At 38.9% G+C, this 16,168-nt stretch overlaps 1 protein-coding gene across 10 annotated transcripts in view; it reads right to left on the reverse strand.

The window, feature by feature from the left end:
* Positions 1-16,168, reverse strand: part of APBB2 (amyloid beta precursor protein binding family B member 2) — a 379,608-nt gene that overhangs the window by 191,880 nt on the left and 171,560 nt on the right. For all 10 annotated transcript variants that reach the window (XM_089911829.1, XM_089911832.1, XM_089911826.1 and 7 more), the window contains 2 exons: positions 12,214-12,282; positions 451-1,266 (listed from right to left, as the gene is read on the reverse strand). In XM_089911829.1, the coding sequence (XP_089767955.1) occupies positions 451-1,266; positions 12,214-12,232 (835 nt within the window). In that variant the 5' untranslated portion in view covers positions 12,233-12,282. The remainder of the gene's footprint in view (positions 1-450; positions 1,267-12,213; positions 12,283-16,168) is intronic.

A 16,168-nucleotide genomic window follows, 5' to 3' on the forward strand; every position in this document is an offset into this window, starting at 1 on the left:
AGCTTGAGCATAAATAAAGTTTTTCCAGAGAATTTTAAAATACTTGGTTCTCTTTTTCAGGTTATATCTTGCCCCCGGCAAGTGTCTCCCTTTTATTATTTTCCTTAACAAAACCCAGCATTTCTACATAGTATACAGAAATAGTTCACCTAACCACTGGCAGTATAGTTGCTAAATAGGTGATGTTTTACTGTACTTAACACCGGGGAGCTATTTCTTTTACAAAAATGCTTCCCGGGACAAACAACTTACGTATGAATCAAAATGAAACCGCTGAGGAATCTAATGATATTTTCACACAAATTGCCCAATTTTACCCCAAGAGGCTCATGTTCTTCTCTACCTGCAGATGAAAATTTGGGGGAGGGGGTCAGTGTAGAGATTAATTCCATCAATAAGGGAAAACACCAAAAGAAAGTGGCCACCGTAGGCTACACCTTTCCCAGGTACCTGTCTCATCTGCGGAGCTGGGGGAGGCACTGTCTTGGGACAGGGTCGTCCAGCTGGACTCCTCGTCGCTCGGTGCCAGGTTCTGGATCCGGTGGAGTGCACAGTCAGTTTTGGCCCCCGTTTTAGGGTGATCCTTCTTGGTCTCCGGGCTGGATGATACGGTGGCTATCTGGCCATCTTCAGGGCTGAACTGGGGTCTGTTTGGTTTCTGCAGCAGTAAGTCGCCATTCCCAGCGACGGTGGAGGCCTGGCTCTGGCTTGGCTGGGCCTTCTCTTCCACAGCCCCATGCTGGTTTCCCAAATTCTGCTCGAGTTCTCTGGTTGAGGTTTCCAGGTCTGCATAGTAATTCAGGAAGCTCTTGGTTCTTCGGGGCTGGGAGGGTAAAATCTCGCAGCCCGAGGAATCCCGTGGGTGGGGCTCTTTACCCTCTAACTTCTCAGAAGTTATGTTGATGACTGCAGTGGGGCTGACGTTTCTGTTGGGGTCCTGCTGCCCTTGTTCCGCAGCCTTCCGGAGCTGGTTCTCTCCATTTTTCACCAGCTTGATGTTGGCAGAGCCATTTCCCAGGAGGGGCTGTGCGGCCGGATCCGAGAGGCCCATCGCCGCCTGGATGTTAGTTAGTGCATATTTTTTCCTGCATTTGGGGGGTGTGCTGTTCTTGGTTTCTGTGTGTTTGATTTCAGCGTTCAACAATTCATTGTGGGAGGAACGGAGATTAAGGGTGTTTGGTGGTGTGGCTGGGCTATTCCGATTCGTGACGTCTGTCGTTCCGCTGCTGGCCATAAACACTGCCAAAGTGTCTACACCTGAGTCAGCTGGAAAAAAAAAAAGAAAACTGGTCATTAGACGCCTGGCATGATTAAACTACTTAGCATAGAGAGTGAGCAAACATTTCTATACAGAAAACTGAAAGAACCAATGCTTCCGTTGCAGTTTTGTAGAAGGGACCCATTTTCCTCTCTCTTTTCAACGTTTGCTCATACATTAAACAGGAGCAAATAAAAGGTTTAATGTGAATACACAAAAGCCAATTTATAGAAAAACTAGGAGGTCTGAGGGTCCACATTCTACTTAAAGTAAAAAAGTATCTCTCTTTTGAAATCATATAAAAGCATTTTCTTCCAGCAGCTGGTCTTCGCTTTTTCACAACCTTGCAAATCATCCCCTTTCTAAACATTTACATCACATTTCTATTCTGTCGTTCCCTCAGGCAACAAAAAAATTGCTCAAAAATCCTCTGGGGCTCCAGCTTTCTTAATGAACCTGAAAGGTCACTGTTCAATGAAGCACCATACATCCAAGGTAATTTTTCTTCACCATGTCTAGAAATTGTGTTCTGAACACCAGGAAAAATCAAACCTCCATTAGAGTTTGATAAGGTCTTGTGAACATTTCTGACCTGGGCTTACTCTTTGTACTAAACAGAAATTTTGGAGAAATGGCTTAATTGCTCAAGAACATACATACTCACATAAAACTATTACTAATAATGTAGCATTGAGCCCTTGGCTAAAGACGTGTTAGACTCCCCAAAGGAGTCTGAATATATTCCACTGAATTAAAACACAGACTCAGCGGTTTGCAGTCACCACAAGCCCTTGCAGAACTCCTAGGAAATTATCTGACAGTTGCATTTATCTCAAATATTGTTCACACCATCAGTGATTTGTTCCATGCGTCTCTTGCTAGAAAGACAGAAAGGTTTCTCAGACTAGAGGGGAATAAAATTCATCAGCAAGAATTTCTAAGGTTTCAGATTTCTCAGTCTATAAGGAATGACTTCTTTCTTATCTGATCCCTTGCCCTCCAGAGACCTCCGTGGGCTCTACACCAGCAGTAGATGAACCAAAGCACAGCTCCCAACATTCCTGAAATTGTACTATGACAACTCCCTCTTCCTCCACCAGGCAAAACAGAGACCTCCGCAGGGAAGGAAGGTAAGAATGTTCTACTGTTCGGAAGCTTAGAGGTATCCCTTTCCATCATCCGATACTCAGGATAAGCTATTTTAGAAAAGAGTCACCCACTGATTCTAGAGTCTGTGTGCTTCTTGGAAGCTAGGGAACATCTGTACACTCCAGGCAGTGTCCATATTTACGACAGAATGACCATATGGCCCACAGAGATAGCTAAGGCTGTAACCCAAAGTGGTTAGACTTTGGGCCCCATTCTTTAGAATTACTATTTATAAGGATTCCTGCTTACCCAGCACCTACTGCACTTGGGCTTCATTGAGAATCTGGTTTGTTTTTCCCTTTTAAACACTATTCTGATGACTAAATTTTAAACAAAAATGTATACTATTTTGGCTACTACTACCATTTTACAGAAAACATATTTCAATTTATAATTCAACCTCACTCCAGAGCAGCATTTGATATGAAAAGGGTCCATATTGAACCCACATGAAGTTTTCCCTGAGACACACAACCATAACACAGGCACACAAGAGAAAATTACACTTAGACTTCTGGGTATTTAGAGTGACATTATTATAAAAAATCTGGCAATCTGCTGGCTTTTTAGAAGGTATGGCAAAAAAATTGCTATGAGGCTATTTTACGATGTTAGATACTATATCCTAGCAATGTTATTAGGGAGAATTTTTTTTTTTACTCTGCTTATAATTATAAACATTTTAAGAAAGAATACCATCAAAATTTCTTGGTGAGTTAATATTTAAGTAGCTTTTATACCCTGGATGTGACAGATTAAAAACCCTGAGCCAACAGAGCTGGAGGAATCAGGCTCCCTGACTTCAGACTATACTACAAAGCTACAGTAATCAAAACAGTATGGTACTGGCACAGAAACAGAAATGTACATCAATGGAACAGGATAGAAAGTCCAGAGATAAACACACGCACCTATGGTCACCTAATCTAAGAAAAAGAAGGCAAGAGTATACAGTGGAGAAAAGACAGTCTCTTAAATAAGTGGTGATGGGAAAAACTGGACAGCTACAGGTAAAAGAATAAAATTAGAACATTTTCTAACACCATATACAAAAATAAACTCAAAATGGATGAAATACCTAAGTGTTAAGACTGGATACTATAAAACTCTTAGAGGAAAACATAGGCAGAACACTCTCTCGCATAAATCGCAGCAAGATATTTTTTGATCCGCCTCCTAGAGTAATGAAAATAAAAACAAAAATAAACAAATGGGACCTAATGAAACTTCAAAGCGTTCGCACAGCAAAGGAAACCATAAACAAGATGAAAAGACAACCCTCAGAATGGGAGAAAATATTTGCAAACAAAGCAATGGACAAAGGATTAATCTCCAAAATATACAAACAGCTCATGTAGCTCAATATCAAAACAACAAACAACCCAAACAAAAAATGGGCAGAAGACCTAAATAGACATTTCTCCAAAGAAGACACAGAGATGGCCAAAAAGCACATGAAAAGATGCTCAACATCACTAATTATTAGAGAAATGCAAGTCAAAACTACAGTGAGGTATATCACCTCACACTGGTCAGAATCAAAAAAATCTACAACAATAAATGCTGGAGAGGGTGTGGAGAAAAGGGAACCTTCCTACACTGTTGGTGGGAATGTAAATTGGTATAGCCACTATAGAGAACAGTATGAAGATTCCTTAAAAAACTAAAAATAGAGCCACCATATGATCTAGGAATCCCACTCCTGGGGATATATTTCTGGAGAAAACTGTAATTCGAAAATATATAGGTACCCCAATGTTCATTGCAGCACTATTTATAATAGCCAGGACATAGAAGCAACCTAAATGTCCATCAACAGAGGAATGGATAAAGAAGATGTGGTACAAATATACAATGGAATATTACTCAGCCATAAAAAAGTAAAAAAATAATACCATTTGCAGTGACATGGATGGACCTAGAGATTGTCATACTGAGAGAAGTAAGTCACACAGAAAATGAAAAGGCAACCTTTGGAATGGGATTTTTAAAAAGGAAATAAATAGGCACAGAGGGGGACATGATTAAGGTGTCAGATGTGAACAGTGAGGAATGCACTCCAGGATCTGGCCTGAGGAGGGCAGGAGACAGAGCCGGGAAGAGGGTGAAGAGCTAGGGGAAAAGGAAAAGGCCAAGGGGTCAGAGGTCTCTCAAAGGTAAGGGAACAGGTGTGACAGGAACAAGGGATTTCTCCAACCTTAGCTGCATGCATACCTTGGGGAGCTTTTTAAAAAGCCCAGAAGCCCAGGCCCCACCCCCTAAGACACTCCCAAATTCTGATTCAATTAGTTTGGGATTGGGCCCAGTCAGGGTATTAAAATGAAATGTTCTTTGGGTGATTCCAGTGTGTGGCCAAGGCTGAGAACCACTGCAGTAAGAGAGATTTGGAAGAAAAAGATGATACATATGCATGTTAATGATTTCAGAAGCTCTTGGAACACTCTGGTCACACATGTCATGTTCCTTGTACATGCACACATTCTCATCATCCCTCCCTCCTTCCTGGCAAATTTCTGCTCCACCTTTAAGATTCAGAGTAAATGTCACCTCTTTGGGAAGCCTTCTCTTGCCCCTCTAGACCGATTCCAGGGCTGCTGCTTCTACGCCTTTCATAAATCTATCTCCATTTCTCCATAGCATAACAGCATTCCTCACACTGTTTTATTTTTAACCTATTTGAGTTTATCACTAAGCTGTGACTTCCAGCAACAAGCACAGCAGCCTATCATGCAGTAGGCACTCAGTAAATGTTCGTAGAATAAACTGTTGAATAAAATGAAAAAGACAAGTGTTTCATTAACATCTCAAGAAATGTTTACTTAAAAAGCCTAGGTTAAATTTTTGAGTTTCTTATTAAAGATTGAAAGGAAACCACCATTACTGCCTAAATAGTCAACGGTAAATTCATTTTTCCTTTCCTTGAAAAAGACCAATGCTCTCAGAAAGGGAAAAGGTGATCAGTGGTCAGTTATCTCAGCTTTCCCCCCGTGCAAGCAGCATCTGGGCAAGATTTAAAATAAAATCCTTCAAAAATGTCTAGACCAATTTATTTTGTTCCTCAGTCTCAGCTCAAGAAAATTCCTGTTCAATTCTGTCATAACTCCCCAAAGAAGAAAAGACTATTTAGAGTCAAATAGCCTTTTTTTTTTTTTGACCCAGAGCAGACTGGTGTACTTCTTTGCCAAACATGATTTCTCACCAGCTGTGATCCCAACAGCTTAAAGTTCTCCGTGCTTTGGTGTGAAGAAAACTGGAGGCCCAGCAGAGGCTCTGGTGCACACAGCACACGTGCTCCTGTCACCCTGTGATCCCCATCACCCAATTCCGGCCCTTCCTCTGTTCCTTATCTCCTCCTGTTTACCATCTGTATCATTAATAACACTGAAGAGAAGAGAATTAAGTAGAATGGGAAATAGCAACATAACAGTAATATAACAAATTATGTTGAAAAACAGATGTGCTATGGACGTGGAAATGAAAGGATATAGAATGAAAGATGCTATATTGAGACTCTAATCAAAAGTCGGTGTATTTAAGCTGGTTCCATTTTTCTCAGCCTCACATGATTTTACTATAGTTATAGATCAAAGAAAACTTCTTATACTACTCCCTATAAACTGGGGAAAGAGGGGAAGTTAAGTCCACTAGTGCACGGGCTGGATGCTAACTGAGAATTCATGGCATTGCCATTCTCCCAAATTCCCTGCCTGGAAACCTGGGACTAGCCCTTCATGAGTTTCTTATCCTACCAAATTCTGTCACTTTTACTGGAAAACGTTTCTCCAATAAACTGAGTTCCCCCTTCTCACCATCTTTATGGCTGCTTTCGGGTTCTCACCACTTTAAGTTTCCTCCTATATCTCCCAAGCACAACAGTCTCTCAAACTCCAGTCTACGCTGACACAGTTCTTCCTCTGCAATTCTAAAAACAAACGGACTGTGCAATTCTCAGTTTAAAAATTTCTACAGGGGTTTCCCTGGTGTCGCAGTGGTTGAGAGTCCGCCTGCTGATGCAGGGGACACGGGTTTGCGCCCCGGTTCGGGAAGATCCCACATGCCGCGGAGCGGCTGGGCCTGTGCGCCATGGCGGCTCCCTGTTGTCCAAATTAAGCTCAGTATACAAGGCACTTCAAATTCTCCTCTGCTAGCCTAAATCTACCCTTCCCATCACATCTCCTGTCACTGCACCTCCCCCTCCCATCGTGGTCCCTACATGACAGCAACAGTGAACTTTTCTGAGGATGCTAAGCCTCTTCACAACTCTTTGCCTCTGCACATAGAATTTGTTTCCTCTGCCCGGGAAGGTCCTTTGCCCTCATCTGCTTTACCCTTGCCCTATTTCCTGCCTGAAAACTCCTATAAATCCTTCAAAAGCCAGCTCACATGTCCTCCTTTAGGTCTTCTCTGACTCCTGAACATAATCCTCTGTGCTAGGTGTGTGACACGCAGTTCACATCAACACTTCTATACTATACTATAATATCAATTGAGAGATCTCTCTCCCCTTCAACACTGCAAGTGCCTTGAGGGCAGTGACTGTTTTGCTCACTTTTTATAACGGTTTTATTGAGATATAATTCACATACCATAAAGTTCACCTTTTTAAAGTATAATTCAGGGGTCTTTAGCATATGCACAGAGTTATGCATTCATCACTACAACCTAATTGCAGAACATTTTTATCACCCCAAAAGGAGATCCTGTACTCATTAGCAGCCACTCTCTATCCCTCCCTCCCCTAAGCCCCTGAAAACCACTAATCTACTTTCCGTCTTCACGGGTTTGCCTGTTCTGGACATTTCATATAAACAGACTCATACGATATGTGGTCTCTGTGATTAGCTTCCTTCACTTATGCGTATCCTTAAGGTTCACCCATGTTTTAGTATGTATCACTACTTCATTCCTTTTTATGATCAAATCAAATTCTACTGTATGGATCTACCACATTTTGTTTATCTGTTCATCAGTTAACACAGGTATCTGGACTGTTTACACTTTTTAGCTATTATAAATAATGCTGCTATGAACATTTGTGTACAAGTTTTTGTGTGGACATATGTTTTCAATTCTCTTGGATATATACCCAAGAGCGGAACTGCTGATTGTAATTCTCCTGTGATGTGCACACGTATATATAGACATACATACCATACGTATACGTGTGTGTGTGCGTGTATAAAACCTTGGGAGGAACTGCCAGGCTGTTCTGCAAAGCAGTTGTACCAGTTTACATTCCCACTAGCAATGCATGAAGGTTTTGATTTCTCTACATTCTTGTCAACACTTGCTATCGTCTCTTTTAGATTATAGCTACCCAAACAAGTGTGATTTAATTTTGATTTGCATTCCCCTTTCATTTTTATATTCCAGAGTTTCCAGTTCCTTTTACAAAGCCTGGCACATAAGAGCACTCAATAAATGTTTGGTTCATTAATCGTTCACTCATTTATTAACTAAATATTTTTCACTCATTCACTAACTAAATACTCTCTGAGCATCTATTACATGCCAAGGTCAGGAACACAACAGTGTACAAAATAAGCAAAATGAATGAGGAATGAGCAAGCAAATGTCCTTAACCCTGAGGGTCTGTCTTCAATGCAAAGGTGGCTCTGCCCCTGGATATCTCGAAGGTGAATGGGACCCATGACTTTGCCATCACCTCCGCATCTATTCATCATGATGTCTTGAGCACAACTCACAAAGATCCAACATCAATTCAAGAGGCTCGATTCCTATTCCAGAGCTCAGTATACGTTCAGAGCTAAGAGTGTGACGAGAGCTCACATTATTACTGCTGTCACTCTCCTGCATGCACGATGCACAAACATCTGTTATGACCTGGCATGTATTTCCTTCTTTTCTGGTAAAAGCTTCACAGTTTTTCTTGAGAGTCAGCCTCCGTCCACGCTCATTCATTCATTCAACAAATATTTTTTCGTGCATTACTATGCGACAGATACAGTTCTAACTGCTGAGGAGACAGCAGTGAACAAAACTGACAAAATTAAGATATCTGCTCTCACAGAGGAATTCAGCCCCTGTGTTTCAGGCAGAGATGACTCTACCCCTTATTCACGAGGTCCATGGCCTAGGCCCAGCCAATCAGAGGAGCACATCTCCATGGCTGTGGTCACTGGTTCAAGGAAAAGCATATGACCAATCCTAGGCCTTCTGCCAGAATGATCAGAAGAGAAGTGCTCTCTTTTCTCTTCTTCTTGAACTAGAAGATTTATAAGCCTAGAGCTTTAAGAGGTCACCATGAAGAGACACCTGTGTACGTAAGACCTAACAAACGGGCAGAGAGAGCCAGGAAACAGAGAGAAAGTGAACATGCCCTAATGACATTGCTGGAATCCCTGAAACGAGTCATGCCTGAAACATGAGGCGCTGGGACTTCCAGGGTATTGAAGCCAATAGATTTTCAGCAACTAAAAGAGCTGTAGTTAATATAATGCACAGAGTATTTTTTATGAAGCCTAACTAAAATTAGGTAAGCCAGGGTCACTTTAATTTCATGGCTAACAAAGCTTTCCTCAAACCCTGAGTCGCAAAGATCCCAGCCCTGAGATGTAACCCCATAACTCAGGTGACATCCTAATACAAACCCATGCTGGAGCCCGGAGTTAAACCTGCCCTCCCCCCTTCTCTTTTCTGAGTCCTCTAGCCTCCTGTCAAAGAAAGTTTGTCAGTAATGACAGGAAACTCCTCTCTTCAATAACCTGCTGCTCTCCCTCTGCTCCCTTGGCATGTTTAACAAAATTGGAAATTGACAAACGGGCCGGGGAAGCTCAACGCCTGACCAATTCTTAAATGAGACTTCACATTTTCTTCATTTTTTAAATTTTTCTGCTATACAACTTTATTTCCACTGAGGAGTTAACAGCAAAACTTCTGCCCTGAGGAATGCTGCCTTTTGAACTAGACCTCAAAGTATTAAGGAAATGAAGTAAACTCAGATTTTTTTTTTTTCTTTTAGGAAGGAGAGGCAAGATAAAGCTGGTTTCCTGAAATTACTCATGAAAGTAAACTCTCAATGTGACAAAAATGATAAGAACTTCTCTATGAACAAAGAAGGCAAAGGTTATTAGGAGGCAACTTGGGTCCCTGGGTCAGAGAGATCACAGGATTAGAACCTTAGAAGTTTTTAAACCAGGAGGACAACCTCCCCAGGCTCTAAGATAAAGAGGTGATTTCACCCGCTAGGTCTGACCCACCTAAGGGGTTTCCCATGCCCCATTCAGCTAAACTGCCTGAGGGCTCACTCTGCTCAACATTCCAAGTGGATCTGAGGAAAGTCAAGAAAGATACACCAAACACTTTTCTTCAAGAAACTCAGACAGGGCAGAGACAAGGATACGTTATTAACAAAACTCCCAATGGCTAAAGTACGCACAGGGTCTTACGAGAAGAAGGTATTAAGGATGAGGACAGAGGTTCAAGGAAAACTCCCACAAAAGGAACAGCTGAGCTGGGTCTCGAAGGATAGGGTTAGGGTTAGGGTCCACCAGTGGACAAGGAAGAGAAAGGCACTCCAGGTGGGAAATTAACCTGGTATTCCAACATCACACCCGGCAGATGTAGTCACCTTGGGATATTATATGCTTATCCCAAGGATATTTTCTTTGCTCAATTTCTAAGCTGTTTTCATCATTTCATCTTCTTCTAAATGATGTCTTCTGAAGACAACTGTATTTTTTAAATATAGCTCTAGAGTTTTATGGCCACGTTTGATTAACATAGTCAGTGATCAAGCTGGTTTAGGTGAGGAAAAGTAGGTAAGCTAAAGTAATAACACAGATTTTCTTGAAAAACTGATAAGCTGGCCTCAAGTCAATTCCAAAAGAGGAAAAAAAAAAAAAAATTAGACAATGGCAGTGTCCTTGAAATAGGGTAATTACTCCACTATGTCACAGGCTGAGACCTACTCGGAAGGGACTCCCATGTTGAATCTCGAAGGTTCAACAAGAATTTTCCAAGACATATAAGGGTATACATTCTGGCATGTTTGTTTTTTTAAAGGCTCTTTGTAGTCACAGCTCCTAAGAGTTGAAAACGGGCTTGAAAGCAAACCTTATCCCAATTATTGGTCCATACTCTACTTCACTAGCTGCCATTGGATTTTCAGGTAAAAAATGGCTGGAATGATACTCTATTGAAATAAAAATACCGTTTTCCTTGTAAAATGTGTTACATCCTATACCAATGCATGATAGTAATAGGTGTTATTAAAAACCACACTGGGCTTCCCTGGTGGCGCAGTGGTTGAGAGTCCGCCTGCCGATGCAGGGGACACGGGTTTGTGCCCTGGTCCGGGAAGATCCCACATGCCGCGGATGGCCGCTGAGCCTGCACATCCGGAGCCTGTGCTCCGCAACGGGAGAGGCCACAACAGTGAGAGGCCCGCGTATCGCAAAAGAAGAAAAAAAAAAAAAAAAAAAAAAACCACGCTGGATAATGGTTTCATTATCTCTTATATAACTACCAATGAATAAAGCAATTTGAGTAACAACAGTTAAAGTGAATAATTGGTATAACAAAATATAGTGACAATGAGAAATTTCTATAAGTTATTTGATTAGTTCGCCTCTATTTAGAGGAAAACACATCGTTTACATGTTTGCCAGCTTTATTCTTATGTTTCCATGCTGAGTCTATTTTGCAATGTAATAAAAGACTTTAAATGCTAAAGAATTCCTAGAAGGAATTCTTCTCAACACTTAAAATGTATTCGTCAAAGGACACATGTATTTGCTTTGATTTTGCAAAATTAATATACTTATTCAAATATGGATTTACAAAGGAAATCTACTCCCTGCCCCTAAACCGGCTTCTAAGAATTGCCTCTAAGTTCCTAATTTTCCTGTGTGAACTTAGGTTGGTCACATTGTTTTCACCTGTCTTTAATAAAAGGATATTTCTGGTCACTCAACTGCCTCTATTTAGCTTAGTGTTTATTTTATTATGTTTTAATTTTAGTTCTCTGTTGAGATGTAACATGCAGTGTTATATAAAGGAGAAAAAGACTTGGACATACTTATTGAGTTTAATTTTAGAATTTAGGGACATTAACATCTATTTGTCCATGGTTTACATTTACTTATTTAGAAACTCAGAATTTGCGGAGTGGTAGGTGCCCTAACAAATATAGAATCTACCTAGATCTATTTGCCACTTACAGTCCTATATTATGTTTAATTCAAAATGTCATTGCAATTGCTTTTTTCTTATTATATTATTATGAGGCTAAGAATTAAATCCCACACCACATTGTATGCAGACTAGCATCCATCACGACACAGAGGAAGGGGCATACAATGAAATTAATTTGGTTTTCTTATTAAGGCCTTAAATTAATCAGCATTAGATCCAGGGAAAATTCTGAATTGGGAGCTCTATTCTAGACAAACCCCGCAATGCCTAAGATGCTGTTTATGGAGACTCACAACCAATGCCTCCTTTGTTCAAATTTAACAGTTCACAGGCTACAACATGCAATCCTACATGGCAAAATGTGACAGAGTTTTAGTTTTCTGTTATAGTCAACTAAAATGTTTTCACATTATGATATTAGTAGAGTCATGCAATTAATACATGCATACAGTTAAGTTCAATTACTTCTTCTATCTTATTTTAAAGATCCACATTTCTAGTACGTTAGTGAAAAACAATAAAAAAGCCAAAACATGTTATTACAGTAAATCATAAGTTTAACATCAAAACAATTATCTAGTATATATATTTGTTAAAGTTTTAATAGTCAACTAGTATGCTGCACTGAAACATGTGAAAGTATATCTGACCTGGAAGTATTTCTGACATGGGTCACTGGACGTCAGCAATGGTGCAGGAAATAGGTTATAATCTGAAATCTGAAAAGAGGGATCATTTGAGAAATTAAAACCCCAAATAACAAAGCATGAAAGGAAAAAAAGCATAGCATTGAAAATTCTTCTAAAAGCTGTTAAAAATATTAAGCAAACCTTGGCAGACAGTGTCCAAATTTGGTTTACTTATAGTTGGCCAAACCACTTTTGACTGAAATTTGAATTCCTGCTTAACCACATTTCCCACAAACATTTCTTGAGATTTTTTTCCATGCCAAGTTTAAGTTATCTATCTATCGATCTCAAGTTTCCAATGCCTTTTCTCATTAAGAACGCACAATTCAGAAGCCAGTAAAGAAAAAAACTGGTAAATTGCACCACATAAAAATTTAAACCTTCGGTTAAGGAAAAAAAAAAGGCTATAAACACAACAAAGACAAAAAACAAACTGAAAAAAAAATTCATTACAAATGAACTCATTTACAAAACAGAATCAGACTCACCGACATGGAAAACAAACTTATGGTTACCAAAGGAGGAAGGTAGGAGGAAGGATAAATTAGGAGTTTGGGATTAACAGATTCACACTACTATATATAAAACAGGTAACCAACAGGGACCTACTGTATAGCAGAGGGAACTATATTCAATATCTTGAAATAACCTATAATGGAAAAGAATCTGAAAGAGAATATATATATATATATATATATATATATAAAACTGAATCAATTTTCTGTACACCTGAAACTCAACGTTGTAAATCAACTATACTTCAATTAAAAAAAGAAAAGTTCACACCATAGATGACATAAAAAGGTAAATTCCCTTTATATAGAATGAGCTCTTTGAAATTAAGAAAAATATAAACAAGCCTGTAGGAAAATGAGCAAAGGACAGAAACAAGTCCTAACAACTAACCTCACTCAAAACTGAAGAAAATGCAAATTTAAGTAACAACGACTTACTAGTTTTCCTGTAGCTAACTGCAAAGATTAATAAGCTTGATAACACATCATCTAAGGCAAGGACACTGGAAATAGGAATTTCCAAATCTCGCTGGTAGGAGTAAAAACTGGTAAAACTCTTTGGAGAGCCATTTAGAAATATATGAGCAAAGTTAAAATGCATGGACCCTACTGCTCAGCAATTCCTTTCCTAAGAATTTATTTTACAAATAAAATTACATAGACTCTACTGTTCTAAAAGCAAAAGATCAGTAACAACCTGGCTGTTCATCAGTGGATAAGTGCTTCATTAAACTATGATGCAGCCATACAATAGAGCACTGTGCTGCCATTACAAAAAAATGAATCGAATCTACATGACCTGATACAAAAGGGGCCTTAAGACACATCACAAAGGTAAATAATATGCATGATCGAATTTGAGTAAAATTTTTAAAAGCATATACATGTATATATGTGTGTATGCATTTACACACACACACTTGCATTTACATAGAACATGTCTTAAAGGAATAATAAAGAGCTAGATACACTGGTCAACTGCCAGTTTACCACATTAGATACATAACAAGGAAAACTGAAAACAGACTTTGTTTTCAATGAGTTGCTATCAGGAATGTCACTTAGAATAACAAACCACTATATTAATTCAAATGTGGATACTGCATGATTCCATTTATATAAAGTACAAAAACAGGAAAAACCTATCTATTATGTCAAGATAGTTTGCCCTGGAGGGCAGGAAAGGGGAAGAAGCAAGAAAGTAGCCTCTGGGATGTTGTGATGGTAATATACTTCTTGATCTGGATGTGAAAATTCATCAAGATGTAGCCTTTTGTGTACATTTCTGTATGTTTACTATACTTCCATGAAATGTTAAAAAAAAAGTTAAATGTTAGTGGTTTTCTAAAGCATTATTCAAGTTGAGAAACTTTATATTTGCAAAGACTAAATTCTAATCTAACCTTTCCAAACTAGTAACCTTTAATGGGCATTACTTCCAACTTATGATTTAGATAATGACCTGACAACCTTGTCTACTGGTCCACCATACATTTTTAAATTATATTTTCACATATTGTGGGTAAGGCTCATTACTTTGGTATAATTAACAGGGTGGGCTTAGTTTAAACCGTCCTGAAACAGCAAGAGATGTTTCTTCTATGTACCTTTGCTTCTGCCCTATATCTTTCTCAACTCCTTAAAAGTATTTCACAATTCACTTTTCCTTTCTTTCAGTTTTTGTCTTCAGTATACCTTCAGTTATAAGCATAGCAGATATGAGGTGACAGCTATCAAGAAAATGAATACCAATAAAGTAGAAAGAAAGCTAAAAAAAGGCTTTACAGGAGTATTTTGAAAAGGCTTGAACAAAAATTAAAAATTTGCATATCTTAGTTTGTATTATACTTAAAATAAAATATTCATTTTTCCCCAACACAAAACAAACTCTGATTTCTGTAAAGTGAAGAATTGGATATTCTGCTAATCACTTCATTTTTAAAAAGGCCCTGAGCTAGTATTATCATCTGACCAATATTTAATCCATACGTGCCATGAATTATGCTAGTAGCGTGAAGCACTTCAGTGAACAAAAACACATTCTTCCCTCTTTTGGAATTTATAGACTAGTTGGGGAGACGGATATTAATCAGAAAATTAATCAAATCAGTGTGTAAGTATATATGTTCTAGAGGAAAAGAATTCAGTTCTATGAGAATATGTAATGAAGGAACAGGTGATACAGAGAGCCTGGAGAGTCAGGAAACATTCCCCTGAGAAAGTTAAATTTATGTTGCAATTTGCAGACTAAACAGGATTTAGCAGGATAAAGTTATTAAACACCTAAACGCTACGCAAGGCACTCCCTAGCCCTGGAGATGAAGCACAAAATGCAGAACTATTTTTCCCTAAGTGCTTATATCCTTGATGAATAAATGTAATGTAGTAAAACAGTTTCCGAGGACTTTGCAGCATGCATTAATTCTACATAAATAATAACCTGAGAAAATATAAAAGCACTCAAGTATGGTTTTAAGAATATTCTATAGCAGGTAGCCACTAAGAGCAACATGGAGCTACTAACACTTGGAAGGTGAGTTTTTAATTTTATTTAAATATGCAGTTGACCCTTAAACAACGCAGGTTTGAATTGAGCTGATCCACTTACACCCATTTATTTTTCAATAATGAATACTGTTGTAGTCCTGCATGATCTGTGGTTGGTTGAATCCTGGGATGTGGAGGGAATGCTTAATCCCTGAGCAATCCCAGTATTGCTCAAGGGCCCACTGTCATTAATTTAAATATAAGTTTATAAACTGATGCTTGACTCTTTGGGGGAAACATTTTAAATAAGTTTGGAACTTCTTGGGTAGGTAAATCTACTTCCAACTCTAAACTTTATGATCAAGTATTTCCAGTGAAAATTCTACATCTGAGTTGAGTGTTAAAACATGCTGATTTTGGAGTCTTTGCATGAAAATAAATGTAAAATATCTCAGTAATTTTAAAACATTGATTACATGTTGAAATGATAACATTTTGAATATAATAAGTTAAATAAGATGCATTGCTAAAATTAATTTCACCCATTTTTTAAAACGTGGGTACTAGAAAATTTCAACTTACATATGTGGCTTGAATTATATTTCTATTGGAGAAGTACTGACCTAGAGAATGTAGGTGGATTCTGAAACTTTACCCTACTCAAAATACTATCTTCCTTTCCCAGAAAAAGCAAAGCAAATGCTCCCTCAGCTGTAAGCTAGAGGAGGTATACCAGCTTTCAGAGGAAGTGCCTTTGTTTCCATAAAAATCACATACTGAGTTGCCAAGACACCCAAGACCCAGGGTAGGCCACCACAAGCTCCACGTTAAGAATATAACTGTGGGAATTCCCTGGTGGTCCAGTAGCTAGGACCCTGCGCTTTCACTCCTGGGGCCTGGGTTCAATCCCTGGT

Source organism: Delphinapterus leucas, chromosome 5 (genome assembly GCF_059928025.1).
Source record: "Delphinapterus leucas isolate spDelLeu-1000000601 "Yukka" chromosome 5, BTC_Dleu_Yukka2, whole genome shotgun sequence".
Classification (NCBI taxonomy): Eukaryota; Metazoa; Chordata; class Mammalia; order Artiodactyla; family Monodontidae; genus Delphinapterus; species Delphinapterus leucas.